The following is a 20,547-nucleotide window of genomic DNA, read 5'->3' as shown; positions in this document are numbered from 1 at the left end:
CTAGCAACGACACATGCGCCAGTGACTAAGTCACTTGCGCCGGATGCAAGATAGGGCCCATTGAGTTTTATTTCCTTGTAAGCGATTGCTCCTAGTGGATGCTTTTTGTGTGTGTGTGTGTGTGTGTGTGTGTCTGTGTGTGTGTGTCTGTTTGTGTGTGTCCGTGTGTGTGTGTGTGTCTGTGCGCCACGTGTGTGTGCTGATTAAACACTTAGCTAAAATAACCCGATAGCACTTAAGTTACTGATGGTCTTCTAGTGACTGGATTGTCATTGTGTGCCGACCTGATGAAAACCACGATGCACCATGGGACATAGCGTGGGAATAAGGGTGTGTTTTAGGGTGAGTTATGAAGGACTGCAGTTTAAGGCATCAGTCCTGCCCAGCTCCAATCAGATCAGAGGGTGGAGGATGTGGAGACGGTGTCCTCATGGGGGCTGTTAGGCTGACCTCTCATGTAGGCCTTTCACACCAAAAAGAACCAAGAGCCAGTTCCGGGCTGGTGCTAGGGCCAGTTCAAAACTGGTTCCAGCCTCATCCCAGTTATGAACCAGTTGGTTTCACACCGGCCAGAGCCAGCCATGGAGCCGGCGAGAGCAACGTCATGACGTCACTGCAAACGTCTGCATACGTCTCCGCTTTCAAAGCTAGCCTTTGTCCGGGTTGCTCCCTCTAACTTGTTCTGGACCTCGGAAGAAGACCAGAATCCAAGAAGACAGGTTGTCTCCTCCATGGTCCACTGCGTTTTCGTCCTCACGTCCATTGTTTACTTCGGTGTTTGCAAAAATGCCGGTCTTCGTTGGTCTTCCTGTTTATGAAGGTAAGAATAACCCCACCCCCTGCCCCTGGCGTTAAGGCAGTTCTCGTTCTAGCCCAGCTCAATCCTGGGGTTGGAGTTGACCAGTTTTTAGAGGCCGGAGCCGGTTCTCTGGCGTTGTGAAACCAAAACACTGGCTCTAGCTCCGAACTAGCCTGGAACGGGCTCCGATTTTGCGGCGGTGTGAAAGGCCTTATGGAGGCTGTGAGGCTCCCATACCTGCAGGGACGCCCGCTGGGAGCTGGCCTCGTAGTCTGAGGAGTTGAGCAGCCAGACGGGGGAGACGATCTCCAGCGAGCGCATGGCGCGGTCCAGCAGGTCATGGAGCCCCGCCGTGAGGGGCAGGTAGGTAGGGCCGCTGGGGGGGAAGGACACGTCCTCCGGGATGTTTTCCACCAGGACGACCCTGCTCAGACAAAGGTCAAAGGTCAAACAAATAGAGAAGAAAAAATAAAAATATATATCGTTTTATTTATGCTGTGACAATGATGGATAAATTAAAAATTGAAAATGCAACAAAGGTTTGTGTGTGTGTGTGTGTGTGTGTGTGTGTGTGTGTGTGTGTGTGTGTGTGTGTGTGTGTGTGTGTGTGTGTGTGTGTGTGTGTGTGTGTGTGTGTGCGTCTGTGTACAGTGGCGGACTTAGACTGTTTGAAGGGCTGGGGCGAAAAAATAAAAAGGGCACATTCTGGACAACATGGGGCCCCACCAGCGGACACAGTGACTTTTCTAACTATCCCCTAACCTTAGCAAGCACTGCCTTGAAGGTCCCATTCGGGGCACTTGTTACATCTCCATGTAGCACTTAAAAGAATAGTTGGGCTCATAATTTGTTTTGCTTCAAAAACACTGTTTCCCCTTATTCTAGCGACTTTATAAACACCAAAATGAGTTGTTCACTTCATTGTGCACTTTCACATTTTAGCCAAAGAAAGGAGGATGCCTTACTGCTTTCATCTTTACTAACATTTAAAGGTTGGGTATGGGATTTGCGAAACGCCAGCAGATTTTGAAAATACACAACTCAAATGGTCCTACCCCCTCTCCTTCAACGCTGACTCTGACTCCACCCATTCCAAGTACCTGGACGCGCAATCATGCACGAGCGCGAACAGAGATGCGCGAGAGCGAGCCAGGCTAGCGTAGGTTTTCGTTTAACAACATGGCACTACATTCAGCTGTAAGTTGCACCCAGTACCGTGGGAAGTAGGGGTGCTGGGGGTGCTGCAACACCCCCTGTCCGAGGCCCTGTCTTATCACAGAAAACGATCATTTCTAAAAACTCCGGCCAAAGTGGAGATTTCTGAAAACGCCGGTTATGTGTTGTCGTGTCAACGGGGAGAAACGGGATTTTAGGTTCTGAAGTGTCACATTATGCACCAGGAAATGCTTAACGTCATGTGAGCGCCCGCTGTACCGTATTGGTCCGAATATAAACACAAACCCCATTGTAAGACGACCTATATTTGGAAAAAAGATTTGAAGACCAGATCTTGTTTTTATGAATAAATAAATTGTATTCATTGAAATAATATACGAAAATAAAAAGGCATAGAATAAAACACTGCATTGCCACTAAACAGTAGTGCAAATGGGCAGTACTGATGTGTACACCAAAGACTATTCCTGACACTCCTCTGCCCCGCTGTGTTCGCTCTGGCTGTGGTCGCTCCGAACTGTTTCGGCCCGTGGCAAAGCGAGTCATCCTCGCTGCTGTCCAAGGCATTTTGAGACGCAGCATTTATTTAATGCTCATATGACCTAGTGCTGAAAAAAGGTTACATGAAAAAGTATGAGGGTAGCGGTGGTGCGCTAAACTTGTTCTGTGAGCAGCTGGATGTGAACCATGGTGTGAAGGAAGTGAACACAACGATCGATTTTCAACTGTGCGCGCATGCACTGGTGTAATTGAGCTGCGCTGCTATATATCTTTTTTATCAATGTAACGAGTTGCGAGTCTAGTGCAGGCTGAGTTTTTTTTTTCCAGCACCCCCTGCTGAGAATACGTTCTCGCGGCTATGGTTGCACCAGATGTTATAAACATTGAACGGTCACATAAATGATTACTATTTTTAGAAAATGTATGTTTGTTTCATATAATTGTATTGGAAGTCCTGGTTTTCACTAGGGTTGCCGCGGTGTGGACATTTTCTCACCGAGTAATACACTCGTCTCAACACCGGTACCGAGTATAAACGGTAGAAACTTTGAAACTAGGTCAACCGCCACACAAGCATCGGTTTTTAGACCCTTCTCGTCCTTCAGTTGCCGCCAACGTTCGAAAGCAGCGCCTAGGATTATTCTTGATTTCAGTTTTTCTCTTTCAGTGTTTTTAATATCAATTACTCTCTGAAAAAGAGTTTTCCTTCTCTTTGCTGGTGGTGGTGGTGGTGGTGGGGATGGTGGCGTCTTGTCTGCCATGGAAATTGTCTTCTACTGCTTGGTCCAAATGTGGATTAACTAGTTCCAGTAGCTACCGCAGGGTAACAACAAACAGGAGCTTGCTCTGGGTCACGAGCTCTGGGTCACGAGTACTGCACAAAGGGGTCGCGCGCGGGGGGCGGGGGAGGGGGAGTGCAGTACGACCGTTTGATTGACGTACTTACTGTCCAATGCAACTCGGTGGCAATGGACCCGTTCCACAGATGATTGACTTGTTTAATTTTCATGTCAGTACTTCTAACTCAGTGGCTGTAAGCGGGTTATGATAAGGATTTCAAGTAATTTTGCAAAAATGGCCAAAAAAGCGAATTCCATACCCAACCTTAAAGTAAAAATTAGACTGGAGAAAATTCAATGTGCCGCTACCATACAGTCTTTGACCGCTGACAGCCAGCTACAGAAACATTTAAGGAAGTTTTCCTTCATGTTGAGGTGATAGCTGACCATTATCGTCTCTCTTGCATGAAATGACCTACACTTGAATGATCTTGAACGCTCAAAAAATGTATATACATTTTAAACGGATTATGCAAACTGAAAATATTCAGTTTTTCTAACTTGGCCTCAAATTGCGCTTTTCCACTATGGGTACTGACATACTTTTGATCCGCTTTTGCTTCGTTATCCAGTGGAGATTTAAGTACCACTCGATGTAGCTGTTTGTCATGGCAACGCCACATGAAAGCAACGCCTCGCATTCCCTGTTCGTCAGCTACCAAAGAGAGGAACGTCTGCACCTCAATAGCTAACCACAACATGTTTTTTTCGGTTTGCCATATTCTTGCTCCAGAGGGCACATCATCATGATCAGGGGCAACCTAGGGCACTCATTAATTTTTTGTTCACGTGTAAAGGGCAGCCAATAAGGCACTTTCTCTTATTTTCACTGGCAGAAGGGGACTATCAGGGCACTAGAAGGACCAGACAGGCAGAAGGGGACTATCAGGGTACTAGAAGGGCACTAGAAGGGCACTAGAAGGGTACTAGAAGGGCACTAGAAGGACCAAACGGGTAGAAGGGCACTATCAGGGTACTAGAAGGGCACTAGAAGGGCACTGCAAGGGCACTAGAAGGACCAGACGGGCAGAAGGGCACTATCAGGGTACTAGAAGGGCACCAGATGGGCAGAAGGGCACTTGAAGGACCAGACGGGCAGAAGGAGACTATCAGGGCACTAGAAGGACCAGACGGGCAGAAGGGGACTATCAGGGCAATAGAAGGGCACCAGACGGGCAGAAGGGCACTATCAGGATACTAAAGGAGGCACTAAAAGGGCACCAGACGGACAGAAGGGGACTATAAGGGCACTGTTCTAGAGGGCACATCATCATAATTTATTGTATGAAGGAGCACACTAGGGGCACCTAACCATGTTTTGCACGTGAAAAGGGCAGCGAATAAGGCATTTCCTCTCGTTTTCGACACTCTTGAAGGGCACTTTAGCGCGCTTTTTCAACCATTGAGCCACGAGGGGGGGCGGTCCCCTGAGTACGCCACTGTCACACACACTGTGTGTGTGTGTGTGTGTGTGTGTGTGTGTGTGTGTGTGTGTGTGTGTGTGTGTGTGTGTGTGTTTGTGTGTGTACACTGAGATTCTCTTGGCACCTTTTTTCCTCCTGGATTATTCTTTCACTTATTTTTTTTTAAATCATACAAATAATATCAAAGCAAATAATTACAGTCGGTTGGGGTTGCTCTAATTCTTCAAAGATGGCGCTGCTGGAGTGTTTAGAAGTAGCACACAAGTCATACATAAATCAAATATTGCATGCCATCGATTATACTTCTTGTATTGGAGGGGAGGCAGTAGCTCAGGAGGTAGAGCGGGTTGGCTGGTAACCTGAAGGTTGTTGGTTCGATCCCCGGCTCCTCATAGCTGAGCGTGGAGGTGTCCTTGTGCAAGGCACCTAACCCTGACTGTTAGCTCCCGACGATGTGTGAATGTGTGCGTGAATGGTGAATGTGAGGCAATATTGTAAAGCGCTTTGAGTGGCCAATGGTTAGAAAAGCGCTATATAAATGCAGTCCATTTACATTTCTTTTTAGGAACCATTTTGCTTTGTTTTGTGTTGCATGATTACGCACACAATAAATATATAACATATTTGATTAGACATAAATATCCATGCTATGTGTAGGCTACATGCTATATGCAGTTGTTAACTCTTTCAGTGAGCGATTTTCATTCTGTCTGCTACTGTGTTATTACGTGAATATATTGTGTAAATATCCCTGGTGAGGATGATCCTTCTCTGACTCCAAGGCGCTCTGAGACCGAGGACACCAATCCCGGATTGGTCAAGCCAATCAGGGACTGTGTCTTAGTTGATGACGCGAACGGGCCAATCAGGGCCCATCTTTCTATTTGGTTACCTCCCCCGGTAGCGGTCAACCAACGCTCCCGATTAGACTCCCTGCTCTCTGTCCAGTCGAGCTTGCCAGGCTCAGAGGAAGTCAGAGGAGATTAACCCTGTGGCCCTAGAAGACTGTTGCACAGCGGCCTCATGATGCTCTGAGGCGGATGGATCCCCACATGCTTATGTGTTGAGGTGTTTTTTGCTAATCCCTACATCCTTACCCCCTTAGAGGAGCATAGTTTGGGAATTAACTTTTTTTTCCCTCGTTTACCCTCTTGTTTACCTTTTTCTTATCTTACGAGGGAGCGCAGCTTCTCCTTTAAACAAAGGAAGTGGGAGAGAGCATGACTACTAATAGTTCAATGGGGTATGATGTCAGTATGCAGCCGCAGATCCTGCCCTCCTGTCCCACTTTCCACTCATTATTAACACCAGGGGTCACATGACCCGCTTAAACAAGGCAGAACTCGTTCCAATGGAAAGTTAAAGTCCAAGACAAGAAGGATTCATAATTACCGATTTGCCCTGCTGGAGAGAGGAGTGCATGTGACACGGACATCTTGTTAATGTGCTTATATTGTGTTTCACACAGATTAAAGACCAACTCTGTTGGCAAGGCAGCAGTTGTCTCCGACTTATCATTTGGAAAATACACAATGCAGAATTAGCACAGTCAAGAGTAGGCCGGCTACATAAACTTGGTGATTCTCAACTGAAACTAACTTGGATTGAAGTGAACATCAGAGGGATAGAAAACTGCTGTGTTTTGCTGTGTTATGGTACACTGAATGCACGTTATTATACAAAGAATAAAGGAATTACAAAATATAAATTTTGGAGCTTGTCAACCACTTTCCGTCCTGTGGGAAAACCAAGGCAGCTAAGTGCTGACAAAGGTGCTCATGGTGCCTGGATTCTCCCTGTGGAGGCTTTCAGCAGGACGCCAGGTCAGAGGGCCGCTCTGTGGTAGTTAGAGCAAACAGCATAATTCATGCAGAAGGGAATCAAGGGCCCATGGCCCTGGGGGCCCTCCTTCAGGGACATTTACATTTAGGGCATTTAGCAGAAGAAGTGAAACAATATATCGCTGTCGGTACAGTAAAGATGTTCATAGAATCAAGTGCAAGTACTAACAATCGCTAGGATAACCCATTCCCCATATACAGCAGTGATAGCAGTTACTACAGCAAATGCTACACAATTAAGTACTATGAATAAGTACAACGTACATTAAGTGCGTACAATAAGTGCGTACATTTAGTGGCAGGAGTCTAGGTGAACTCTGAACAGGTGAGTTTTGAGTCTTTTGTGGAAGCTGGTGAGCGACTCTGCGATCCTGACAACGGCAGGGTGCTCGTTCCACCACTGAGGTCCCAAAACAGAGAAGAGTTGTGACTTCGCTGATCGGCCTTTGCTCTTAGCGATGGACGGACGTCAGACGTCCAACTGAGGTAGTTGAGTGAAGGGATCGAGCTTGGGTGTGTGGCTTGACCAACGCTTGGAGGTAGGCAGGGGTAGTTCCATCGACCGCCTTGTATGCCAGTACCATCATCTTCAATCTGATGCAAGCTACTACAGGGTGCCAGGGGAGGTCCCGGAAGAGGGGGGTCACATGGGAGAACTAAGGTAGGTTGAACACGAGGCGCGCTGCCACATTCTGGATACGCTGCAAAGGTTTAATCGCAGAGGCAGGGATTCCAGCCAGGAGCGAGTTGCAATAGTCGAGGCAGGAGATGACCAGCGCTTGGACTCGGTGCTGAGCTGCTTCCCTTGTGAGGAAGGGCCGGATCCTGCGGATGTTGTTAAGTGCAAATCTGCAGGAACGGGCCACCGCCGTGATGTTTGCGGTGCAGCATAACTGATTGTCCAGTACCACACCAAGGTTTCTGGCAGTTGGAGAAGGAGATACAGTGATGATCTCAACAGTGACCAGTAAGTCCATGTTTGGGCAATCTTTCCCTTGCATTAGGAGGAGCTCAGTCTGGTTGAGGTTAAGCCTCAGGTGATGAGTGCTGACATCTGCCGGACATTCAGATATGCGTGTTGCAATCAGGACTTTGTCAGAGGAGGGGAAAGAGAGAATCGTCAGTGTAGCAGCGATAGAAAAAGCAGTGTGATGTAATTACAGAGCCCAGAGATCTGGTATAGAGGGAAAACAGAAGGGGCCCCAGTACAGAGCCTTGAGGGACACCAGTGTCAAGCATGCAAGATTTGGACATGGAGTCATTCCATGTTACCTGATTGTGTGATTCGTCAGTTAGGATGTCAACCAGGAAAGGGCAGATTCAGCAATGTCAAGTTCGGCGAGAGTGGTAAGGAGGATCTGATGGTTCACCGTGTCAAATGCTGCTGACAGGTCGAGGAGAATGAGAACCGATGAGAGGGACGAAGCTCTGGCAGCACGGAGGGACTCAGTCACCGCGAGGAGAGCCGTCTCAGTGGAGTGTGCCTTCTTGAAGCCTGACTGGTGAGGGTCAAGCAGGTTGTTAGATGAGAGATAGGAGGACAGTTGGTTAGCGATGGCACATTCCAGTGTTTTATAGAGGAATGAAAGAAGAGATACCGACGTATAATTCTGGATGTCGGTGGTGTCAAGGGTCGGTTTTTTGAGGAGAGGCTTTATTCTGGCAGTCTTGAAAGATGCTGGAACAATGCCCGAAGTGAGGGAGGAGTTTATAAGCGCAGTGAGAAATGGCAGGATGTTGCTCGGGACAGCCTAGAGAAGTGAGGAAGGGATAGGGTTAAGGGGGCAGGTGGTGGCATGGTTAGAAGTAACTATTCTGTTGACCTATTTGGATGTGAGAGGGATAAATTGGGTGATAACAGAGGTGGGGATGGGTGGAGGGTGGATGGCGGCAGGGATAAAAGAGGAGCTAATGTCCTTCCCCTTCTGGGAAGAGTAGGTAACAAAGTCATCAGCAGTGAGGCAGGGAGGAGGTGGAGGGGAAGAAGACATGGAAAACAGTTTCCTGGGGTTTAAGGCGGAGGAGTTAGGTTGGTCCGGTAGAAGGCAGATTTGGCTGTTGACACAGTGGAGGGGAAATCTGAGAGAAGGTGAAGATAGTGAGATAGATCATTAGGACAGTCTGATCTCTTCCATTTCCTCTCAGCTGCCCGCAACTCTGCTCCATAAGTCTGCAGAGATTCGGACAGCCAAGGAGGGGGGGGGTTGAAGATTGCGCAGGTCTGGAGTGGAAGGGACAGAGGGAGTCCAAAGAGGTGGAGAGGGGGGATAGCATAGTTTCGGAGGATTCCTCTGTGGATAGTGGAGAGAATCGTTCAACAGAAGGTAGTGAAGACAGAACAGTTGAGGCAAACGTAGATGGAGAGAGAGATTTCAGGTTACGGCGGGTGGTGACAATGTGAGGAGGGAGGGAGAGGACTTCAAGGCGAGAGAAAAAGCAATAAAGTGATGGTCAGACACAGGGAGCGGGGTAACAGAGAGAGCCGATGTTCCGCAGGATCTTGTGAATATCAGGTCAAGTTGGTTCCCAGCCCTGTGTGTGGGAGGAGAAGGGGAGAGTGATAAGTCAAAGGTGGCGAAAAAGTTAGTTAATTAAAGTGGGTGCAACTTCTCTGGCAGGATGTTGAAGTCGCCAAGGACAACGGGTGGTGTGCCATTTTCTGGAAAGCAGCTGAGAAGGGCATCCATCTCGTCCTAGAAGTCAAGAAGGGGACCTGGAGGACGGTAGATCACTACAATGAAGAGCTTGATAGGAAGGGTGACAGTGACAGCGAGTTCAAATGCAGATCTGGACAAGTATTCTAGTGGAAGGACCTGGTAGGACCACTTCGGCGAGATGAGGAGTCCAGTCCCTCCTCCTCGCCCCGCTGGAGAGGGCAGCAGGAGTAGCAGAGTTCTCTGGAGTAATCCAAGTCTCTGTCAGGGCCAGGACGTGGAGGGTCATGAGGGATGCGTAGGCCGAAATGGAGTCTGATTTCTAGAGATGTTCCGATACAATTTTTTCCCTCCCGATACCGATTCCGATACTTATGCTGTGGGTATCGGCCGATACCGAGTACCGATACCAGTATGTTACAAAAATGACTGTGATATGATTATCATTGTGGTAAGGCCTGGGTCAGGTTAAACCCTTTGTAAATGAATGAATGAATAAGGCAAATTAAAGCCATTTATTTTTAAATAGAACAGTATAAAAAACAGTAGTGCAACAGCAACTTAAATAATAGTTATTTTAAAAAAATAATAAAGTGTAGCCACAATATCTTTAAATACAAAAGTCATTTAAATAGAACAGTATAAAAAAACAGTAGTGCAACAGCAACTTAAGTAAATCTATTCTTTCAAAAAAACGTATAGTGCAACACCAACCTATAAAGTAAACATTCAAAAAATACAAATCAAAAGAGCAGCAGCTACATAGTAAACAAAAAATACTTTAACAAGTAGGCTACACATTGCAGTAGCATTTGAGCAATTTACTATTGTTCATAATTTCAAGAGCAAAGGCAGATTCTTCTTCAGGAAGATGAGCATTTCTGCTCTCTCTCCTCCTAACCTGTTCCTTCTTGCATCAACAATGTTGGATGCTACACTGAACAGTCTCTCACTGTCAACACTGGTACAAGGAGCACAGAGAAACTTTGCAGCAGTGGCAGCCAGGGTGGGAAACCGAGTTTGGTTGACTCCCCAGTACTGGTATGGGCTGTCTGAGCGCGGGACCGTTTGTTCTGTCAAATATGTTTGTATTTGAACCTGTGTGCTTGTGCTGCTTGCCCCACGTTCCTCGCCATGCTCCTGTAGGATTTCCTCAAACAGGCCTTTGAAGCTGCTCTTTCTGCTGCTGCTGCTGCTGTCTGGCTGTGCTTCCATACGTGGGGCTTTATGGGGGTTGCCTGGCACTGCCTCTGCTCCCTCAGGTGTGGTCCTGCTGCTCTGTAAAGCCTCCATCTTCTCCACCTCCTGTGTCAGAGCATCCTTGGCATGCTTGATGCTGTCTGCACCTGTGAAGTATCTGAAACAGCATAGGAAAAATATTAAATGTCTTAATGTGTAAAATAAGCAAATAAACAACCTCCTCCATAGTAGCATTTAATAGTAACATATTAATGCAATAGTAATAAATAATAATGCAATATGTAGTTAGCCAAAACACCATTTCAAACGTGTTTATAATATAGACATTTAATAAAAATATTAAGACGACATACCTGTCTTTGAATCGTGGATCTAAAAGAGTGGCAACTGCATACAAGGGCTCATTCTCGATGGTCTTAAATCTTTTCTGGACAGCCTCAAGAAGGGTTTTTTTCATGGTTTTTATACCAGTGTCCTCCTCGTTCTCCCGAGCAAGCAGGCGCTTCAGCACTGTGACCGAGGGGATGACTTCAGCTGCAGATGAGGTGGAGGAGCTCATCTGTCTGGTTAGTTCTTCAAATGGTGCCAGAACAGTGATAGCTTTCTCCAGTAAAGCCCACTGGTTAGCAGTAAGGGTCACTGGCAGGTCGTGGTCAGCTCCATATTCTGAAATTGACCGCTTCTGCTCCAGTAAACTCTCTGCCATATAATAAGTACTGTTCCACCTTGTTGCTACGTCTTGGTGCAGACGTTTGACGGGCATTTGCAGATCTTTTTGAAGATCCTCTAGGCGTGTAGTAGCCAGTGGCGAGTGTTTAAAATGCCCGACTATTTTCCTCCCATTCGCCAGTGCGTCACTCACGCTTCTCTGTGACAGTAGACCTTCATGCACCACCAGCTGGAGAGTGTGGGCGAAGCATCCCAAACTCGGTACATCCATCTCATCCATAGCCTTCTTCATGTTGCTAGCATTGTCGCGCAAAACAACATGAATGTTGGACTTAGGGATTTTCCATTGTACTAGCATCCCCTCAATTGCTTCGGCAATTAATTTGCCAGTATGTGACCCTCGGAACTCGTTGGCGTGCAGCACCGCACTTCGGGGGGTAAATGATGTCTCTCTGTCCACCCAGTGTGACGTTAAACTCAATAAAGACATGGGGCACACGTCGGAGCTCCAAATGTCAGTGGTGAAGCTAATTGCATGCGCGTCTTTCAGCATGCATGAAATGTGTTCCCTTACTGCCTCATATAATTTGGGTAGCGCAGTTTCTGAGATGTATTTACGACCAGGCAAAGAGTACCGTGGCTCCAAATGCTCCATTAAGCGGCGAAATCCCACATTTTCGACGACGGACAGGGGTTGATCATCCAAGACAATAAATTCAACAATTTTGTCTGTTATCTTTGTGGCTTTTGGGCTGTCTTTGGGAAATTTTTCTCGTCGCTGGAAGGCAGTTTCCAGCGTTTGCTGCTGCAGCTCATCCTTCCTTTTCCCCTTTGATTTAAATTCGTCGTGCTCTTTAGCGTGACGCGTCTAAATAAAAAGTGTTTTATTAAGTTGCTAGTGTTGAAATTAGCAACACTCGTGCCACCCCTGGAAATCTTTTCACGGCATACGTTGCATGTCGCAGTCTTGCTGGTGGGAGCATCCAGCGTGAAATATTGCCACACCGCCGACATGATAACGCTAGCTCCTTGATTGACAGGTGATCAATTCTTCTTCGCCCCTCTAAAACAGCAGGCTGCAGATGGCAGCACAGCGCAACTGTTTTAAGAGCCGCGAAGAAGAACTGTGTCAGCGCTAACGGAGCTAACCAGTAAATAGCTTTCTATTTTAATAAATTACGTGGTATCGGAGGTGCCTGGACTCCAGTACTCGCCGATACCGATACCAGCATTTTCGGCAGTATCGGAGACATTTCCGATACTGGTATCGGAATCGGAACAACTCCACTGATTTCTTGACCACTGATTGGCAGTTCCAGAGTCCTCCCATCATTTCAAGGTCAGTCTAGGTAGGGGTCGGTGGGTGGCACAGATTGGATGGGTTGCTATGCCGAGCAGAGGATCTATGGGGGCATCTTCTATGAGTGGAAATCCTGACGATGATTGAAGTACGACAAATAGCCACAATAGGGGTGGCTTCCCTTGTCTTCCTCGAGGGACTCCCACAGAGAAACTCCCCTAGTCTTTGTTTGAAGGGTCCAGCTGACGCTAATAATAACTAGCCTTTAAATGCACAAGTGAGCTCAGGCCGACTTAGCTCCGCCCAGCAATGAAGCCTATTGTTGTCACCTTGTGACTGAAACTAAAATCAACGACCTCTTACTAACAGCAACAACAACAACAGCAGCAAGGTTAGGGAAAGGGTCAATATTAGGACTTTGGAGGAAGGCGTTCGGTACAGGGGTCCCCAGCGAGAGCCACTGGGCTGCAGCCGCTACGTGGTGCTCAGCTCACCTGCAGGTCCTGCTGCAGTTTTCCTCTGTGATGCCGTCCTCGTCCTCACCCCAGATGTCCACGGCTGAGAAGATGAGCGCCACCAGGACGGCGAAGCAGCAGACCAAAGCAAAGATCATGATGCATTTCTGCTGAGACTGCAGGAGAAAAAAACAATAAAAAAATCGCATTGAATATCCTGGGCTTTTATTTACTTATTTTGTTGCCCGGCAACGTGACATTCAAACAAAGCCAAAGAGCCTTCCCCTTGGCCTCTGTGTGGTGGCCGGATTAGCTGACTACTCTCCCCATACTCAGAATGTCATAAAACATGAGCAAGAGGACACTTGGAGCATCTCAGAGAGAGAGAGAGAGAGAGAGAGAGAGAGAGAGAGAGAGAGAGAGAGAGAGAGACAGATACAGAGACAGCGAGAGAGACAAGGGCCCAGTTTCCCGAAAGCATCGTTAGCCTAAGTGGATCGTGAAGTGCGTCGTACGAGCATCATACAGTTTTCACACCGTTTCCCGAAAGCATCGTTGGTAACGAACGTTGTGAAAACGCTCGTAGCTAACGAGTGCTCCAGGGTATTCGTAGGACGCTAAGAGCATCGTTAGCCTACTATAGAGTGAACTCATTAATGCATTCGGGTGTCTTCATTCATAAAAAATTAAAACATTCGGGAGTATGCAATAATACAAATTATTCTAAAGAGGTCAAAGACTCCGTGCACAGCCCCGCCTTCCCCAGTGAACCAAGAAACCCCGCGCCGAGGCCCCCTCGGTTTTACACAGGAAACTTGAGATAAGAAGGTGAAATCGCCGGGCGTGCCAAGCTGCGACAGAACCAGCTCGGCAGTGTTGAAAGACCTATAGCCAGGGTTCGAGTTAGGTGGGAGCCAGTGGGAACTGAGCTCCCATTGAGAGAGGTCTGGCTCCCATGAAAGCAGCAAACTCAAATATCTGTGGGGGTCTCTGAAAATACAGCAGAATAACATTGTAATTACAAATAAAGCTATTTTCCCTTCCACATGCAGAGTTAGATTGACGTTAAGTGGGATAATAGAACGCTGGTCATTATCAGGAAAATAAGCCCAAACAGGGCGAACCGGACATCGACGAGAAACGGAGGTGCTTCGACCTGAGGGGCTTATTTTCGATAATGAGTGGCTACTAGCCAAATGAAAAAATTATTTCACAAGTTGTGTTTTTTTACAATTTATTTGCTACCAACTGACGTCGCTTAGCAACCGAAGAAGCTGGCGTTGTTGTGAAGGGCCCATGCAAGTGAACGGAGCGTTCCACGGCATTGAGAAGAGCCATGTCATAATAGCCCATATTTACGTCCTATATCCCCCCCCCCCCCCCCCCTGTCCAAATTCAGCGCAAGGCCGGTACGTTCTCCCCCCACAGAGATGGAATCATAACTCGAACCCTGCCTATAGCCTACTTCATCCTGCCCAACAATATGGGCAGGATCTAGACCAAGCTCTCCTAATCGGGTTAGCAATAGCCGCGTTTGAATTATAATGTATGAATGGAACGATGCATTTTTAATGTCTACAAATATTCTATACTAGAGAGCCAATCAATGCAACCTTATGCAGAATCAGATAAAGTCGGTTCTCTTGCTGCGCAAAATATATGTTTAAAAAATCAGCACATTAAGATAAATGTAGTTGTCACACAAGCTATTTTGGATTTTTGTAATATGGAATTATTTCAGGGGGGGAAATGCCGTGAATAAATGTATGCACAGTGCGTTCAGGAATAGGACTGATATATATGTCGGCCTAGGCCTAATCAATTGTGTTGTAATATCTTTAGCATTCATATTATTGCAATCTATTCTTTTTGTAGGCTACTCTGCGGTTGGCCTTGATGGGGAGATATTTTAACCCTTTTTAACCCCATTTTCCTGCGACATTCCTGCGTCTCCCCCTGCGTCATAGCCCGTTTCAGCACCACGTCAGTGGACAGGTACATTCCTACGAATGTCGTGAGTGCAGCGAATGCGCGTTCATGTTAAGAGGAGTTTTCGGGAAACGCTCCAAAGAAATTAACGATGGTTCGAAAGATCCATCGTGAGAATGATCGTACGAGCAAAGATCCATCGTTTTCGGGAAAATTGGCCCAGTTGAATACAGTTGCCTCGAAAAAAGCGCCATGTGGCCATGTGGCCATGTGGCCAACAAAGTGTATCGTGTGACCAACAAAGTTTGACAAAGTGTTAAAGAAGAAAACAGAAACAGCTTTTCCTCAGGACAGGTACAGCTGTTCCTCAGGACAGATACGGCTGTTCCTCCAGACAAATACAGCTGTTCATTATGACAGATAAGGCTGTTCCTCCAGACAGATACAGCTGTTCTTCAAGACAGAACAGCTGTTCCTCAGGACAGATACAGCTGTTCCTCAGGACAGATACAGCTGTTCCTCAAGACAAATACAGCTGTTCCTCACGACAGATACAGCTGTTCCTCCAGGCAGATACAGCTGTTCCTCAGGACAGATACAGCTGTCATTCAGGACAGATGCAGGTGTTCCTCCAGCCATCTGTTTAATAATAATAATAACAATAATAATAATAATTCAATCAATTTTATTTTTGGCGCCTTGCAAGTAACCCAAGGTCACCTTATATAGAGTAAAAAGCATAAAGTAACAACAATAATCGAAGCATAAAATAACAGGACCAATAATTATTAAAACCAAACATCCACCTAGAAATAGACAAGTGTAGTGCACAGTGACCACTCAGAGTGAGTATGCCAGTTTGAAGAGGTGGGTTTTGAGTTTGGATCTGACTGCCTTATGTGTTGGGGGAGGGAGTTCCATAGTCTGGGTGTCGAGCAGCTGAAGGCTCGGATATCCATGGTACTAAGGCGTGGCGTGGGGATGGTGAGTAGTCCAGCAGAGGTTGAGCGGAGGGTGCGGGAGGGGCTGTACATGGAGGAGGTCACGGAGGTAAGTGTAGGCTAGATGGTGGGGACTTTGTATGTGAGGAGGAGATTTTTGTAATGAATGCGGTGTTGTACTGGGAGTCATTGAAGTTGGATGAGTTTGTTGATGAGTTTGGCGGGGAGTCCCGTGAGGAGGGCATTGCATTAGTCGATGCGGGAAGTGACAAATGAGTGAACCAGGATTTCGGTGCTGGATTGGGACGGTGATGGGCGCTGTCTGGAGATGTTTCGGAGGTGGAAGAAAGCAGTCCACGTGATGTTTGGTGTGGTGTGTTGTGCAAGCTGTGGTGGGGGCGTCCTGGAGAAGGTCCAGAGACGTAACATCTCCGTTACCGAGTACCAGAGCGGCAGAGTTGCACTTGTCCGAGTCAAACGCAGCGCAATCCAGAGCAGTTTAAAAGTCCACACGAAATAAGATGGTCAGTGATGTAGTCCAGCGGTAGATGGTCCAGGTGATGAAGATACAGAACCAGCGCGGTGGAGACAGAGGAATGAAGCGTGTAGGTTGTAGCTTTGCTGGAGATGGGGAAACAGCTGAGCGACGGCAGGGATTAGCAGCAGGCTAGCCAACCGGCAAACGAACACCCTCGGGGCATACCGGGCATTGGTGTGTCGGGGATGCATACCGGGCATTGGTGCGTCCGGGAGAGCTGGCAGGATGCCAGCAGACCAGTCTTCGTTGCGCACACCAGAGCAGGCTATCCAGCAAAAGATCGCAGAGAGGAGTCCCAGGAGGCCCGTGCAGGTGAGCCTTGTATCGGCGAAGCTAGCTCAGAGGCTAACCAGTGGTGAGATAGTAGCAGCAGACAGGTAGAGACCGTTTAACTGGTGTTTCAGTGTTGCACAGTGTTAGATCGAAAGGGCCGAACTAACAGATGGCTTTAAAGTCAAGAGTTCATACACGATATAAGCAACAAAATAGGACAATATCGCAAAAATAGCGATAACAGTGAAAAATTGATTGGTTAAAGATATTCTGCTCTGTTAATGATTCTTATTGACCTCCTTTGTAAAATAAAAATATGGTTTGCAACTGTTTTGTACGTGTTTCCCCGTATTTCCACACAGTATGTAATGTAGGGTTATATTAAGCAACAGTTGAGTACATCTTTTGTTTCGTATAGTTTTGCAGTGGACATAGATACTTTTCTTTTCACTTGTTTTGTATTTTGTTTCAAGCATAATTTGTGGTCTATGATCCTTCCTAAGATTTGTTTTCATAGACTCTTTCTATTTCAACATTGTCTATCATGATATTCACTTCATATTAGATTTTTTTGTATCCAAATACAATGAACTTAGTTTTCTTTAAATTTACAGACAGCTTATTAGTGTCAAAGCATCGTTTTAGGATTCGTTTTTCAGACGAGAGAGAGAGTGTGCACAGCGTGCACAGTGCAGTGCACCCTCTAGTTATTTATATGTCAATATTTTCCATTTTTTAAGCAGACCTCCTCAAAAACTGAAACGAACGTGCTCCACAGAACGCGCGTTTCTCAGACAATTAACGTGCTCCACAAATCAAAACGAGAGAGAGGGAGAGAGAGAGAGATGCTTCAGAAGGGGTGTGCGCAGATTGTACAGCGCACTCTCTAGTTATGTGTCAATATTTCAAGATTTTTTAAGCAGACCTCCTCAAAAACTGAAATGATCGTGCTCCACAGAACGCACGTTTCTCAGACAATTCACGTGCTCCACAAAACAAAGCAAGAGAGAGGGGGAGAGAGGCTTCAGAAGGGGTGTGCGCAGATAGTACAGTGCACCCTCTAGTTTTATATATGTCAATATTTCCATTTTTGCATCTTTGAAGGAGACCTCCTCAAAAACTGAAAATAAATAAATAAGAATAACCGTGCTCCACAGAAAGAAATGTAAACCAATTCATTCTGAACGGGAGTGTTCTCCGATGTTTTTGTGCTACAAAGAACGAAATGTAAACCAATGCTTTTTGAATGGGAGCGTTTTTCAGACGAGAGAGAGTGTGGCAGACAGTACAGTGTACCCTCTGAAATGGGCCAACTTACTAAATCGATCTACAAGGGTGAGGACGACGGTGTGGCCCTTGGATGCAGGCCAACCATTTACAAAGTCCAGAGAGAAATGTGACCAGGGACGATGGGGGATGGGCAAGGGGTGCAGGAAGCCGGCAGGTGGGCGGTGAGAGGTCTTTTTCTGGTTACAGGACAGGCGTTGACAAAGCCCCGGACATTCCAGTGATGGCCACCAGAAGCGCCGTCGCAGGAAGTCCCGGGTCCTCTGGATGCCGGGATGGCAGGTGAGCCGGGAAGCATGGCCCCACTGGAGCACGTCTGAACGGAGGTGTGACGGGACAAACAGGCGGTCAGGTGGACAGGAACTGGGAGCTGGCTGGTCCACAGTGGCGGTTCGTGCCTTCTCCTGTATCTCCCAGGTGATGGAAGCGACGAGGCAGGAGGCTGGGATGATGGTGGAAGGCTTGACCATCTCATTGGGACTGTAGAACTTCCCAGTAAGTGTAACTATTGCTTTATATATATATATATATTGGAAGTGATAGATGTTATGATTATGTTCTGTGCTATTTGAGGAAATAAGTGTGAACATTTACCACCTTATTCCGAATGCAGGAATATTATATGTTATATTCTATATATGTTATAATTATACCAGGTTACAGGTTTGTTTATTATCATTCCTGGTCTCCAGACTGTGTGTCTGTGTATGCATGACTAGTCCCAGTGCGCAGGTGGCCACGCCTTTAGGTTGCATTTTATTCAGTTGATGGTCAGGACTAGTACGCCTTGCCGGTGAGTGACTATAAACTAGCATTGCTAGTACTTCAAATCAAGAATTAATATCACAGGAATGTTTGTATAATTTCATTGGTTAATTCTGGGTTTTGTGTTTGTGTTTTCGTTGCAGGTTGACAACCTATCTATCTATCTAACTAACTAACCAACAACTAATTAGTTATTGTCAACATGAGAGGGTAGCGCAGCTTGGTAGTCAGGCTACATAGTGCGTGGATGCTTATTGTTTATGTGAGCACAATAAAAGTTCATAAAGTTACTTGAGTTGTATCCGCCGTACTTGTCCTGAAACCCTTTCAGTTGGGAGTTTAATGAGCTATAGCAGGTAGCTTAGTGAAAACTGGACAGTTGTAAACCGTCGTCGGAGCCGTGCCAGAGATTACACGGACCCCGAGCGGAGGAGCCATCATTAATGACTGGCGCCGGGAGGGGAGACCCGGAGTCAGTAACGCCACTATAATGGAGGAGCCGAAGCCAAGAGCTAACGGGGCCGTTAAAGGGCTGAAGAACTTCCACAACCATGAGTAAGGCTGTGTGGATAATATTAAAGCTGCAGAGCTAATAAAGTGACTTTGTAAACAACGCCGCTATCAGCCATAGCAACCGGGGAAAGACGTCGTTCACGGACGAGTCGTTTGTTTTGAACGCGTCTTTTGGACGAGCCGTTAATTTTGAGCAAATCTTTTGAACGAGTCATTTCAATGAGTCCTTTTGCTAAAAGGTGATTTTAGTGATTCTGTTCACCTAGAGAAGACAAAATGGTGGATGATAAGCCAGATCTAGAGAGCTTAAAGCGGAGGCGCTCAAATGCGCAACGAAACTTTACAACATGAATAAACCGCCTTGATGTTAGTGCTGGTCGTTTACGTGAAGTTGAGTTGTCAGAAGAGTTGGCGAGATTGAAGGATGATTATGACAAACTCCTCGAAGTCGGTAATGAATATATCGACGCACAGAGCCAGATAGACCCTACAGGTGGCGACAGTGAGTCGTGGGACGCCCTGGTGAAGAGAGAAGCCAGTGAGCAAAGGTTCCTTGAAACTGATGGCAAGATCATGGAATTGCTGTGGTCCAAGTATGCAGCGCAGGACATAGACGCTCTTGTAACACAGTTCAAGTCTGCCTTTGGTCAGGCTGAGGCGCTCGGGAAAAGTAAGGTAGTGCCATGGACGCAGCAAGGGGTCTACAATGGTAAATTGCATAGGAAACTCCATGAACTCAGAGAGGCTGTGTACGCTTGGAGAGACTATCGGCCGCATGGAAAGGACAAATGGATGCTCCTTTTATCATTGAGAGAGGACAAGGAGCAACTGATGGATGAGTGGACCTGCCAACGTGACAATGAGGTTATGAAGAGGAACAGTAGAGAACAAAATGATGGTGGCGACGGTGATGGAGATGAGGAGGAAGAGGATGAAGATGTGGCAGGTGATGATGCGGTCGGTGGGCATGTCGCAACAGCTAGCGACAGCCTTACAGCTGCAGATAACATCACTTTTACCCAACAAGTAACACTTGCTAGTGCTACTCCACCTGTTAACACCCAGCCTGCTGTTGTCAATCCGCCCGTTGATGGGCAGGGAACTGTATATGTTATGAGCTCTCCTTCATTCATGTCCACTGACAGAGCAAGCATCACTACCTGCGCTGCTCAAGGTGCTACTGACACTAGTCGACCTCAGGGCAGGTATGTTGCAGCCACCACACTTAGTACCCCCAACAGACATTACAGCCCACTCTGCAGTCGCGACGGTCTGATGGTGGACTTGGTGTCAGTTCCGCCCTACCTCCAACCCTTAACAGCATGCCACAACGGTTGAGTGTTCGTACCTCTCCACCAGTTGATATCAGCATGGGGCAAGGTAGTAGCATGCCATATAGTGGCCCTGGTGCGTACGTCGTTGGGGATATCAGCTCTCAATGGG

At 46.9% G+C, this 20,547-nt stretch overlaps 1 protein-coding gene across 1 annotated transcript in view; it reads right to left on the bottom strand.

Annotated features, from left to right (window-relative positions):
* The window catches only part of pld5 (phospholipase D family, member 5), a 209,951-nt gene that overhangs the window by 85,543 nt on the left and 103,861 nt on the right, over positions 1-20,547 (bottom strand). The window contains exons 2-3 of the mRNA XM_060074005.1: positions 12,898-13,034; positions 1,037-1,223 (exon numbers count right to left, since the gene is read on the bottom strand). Coding sequence (XP_059929988.1) covers positions 1,037-1,223; positions 12,898-13,034 — 324 coding nt within the window. The remainder of the gene's footprint in view (positions 1-1,036; positions 1,224-12,897; positions 13,035-20,547) is intronic.

Source organism: Gadus macrocephalus, chromosome 15 (assembly GCF_031168955.1).
Source record: "Gadus macrocephalus chromosome 15, ASM3116895v1".
Classification (NCBI taxonomy): Eukaryota; Metazoa; Chordata; class Actinopteri; order Gadiformes; family Gadidae; genus Gadus; species Gadus macrocephalus.
This window is presented reverse-complemented; position numbering and strand designations above follow the sequence as displayed.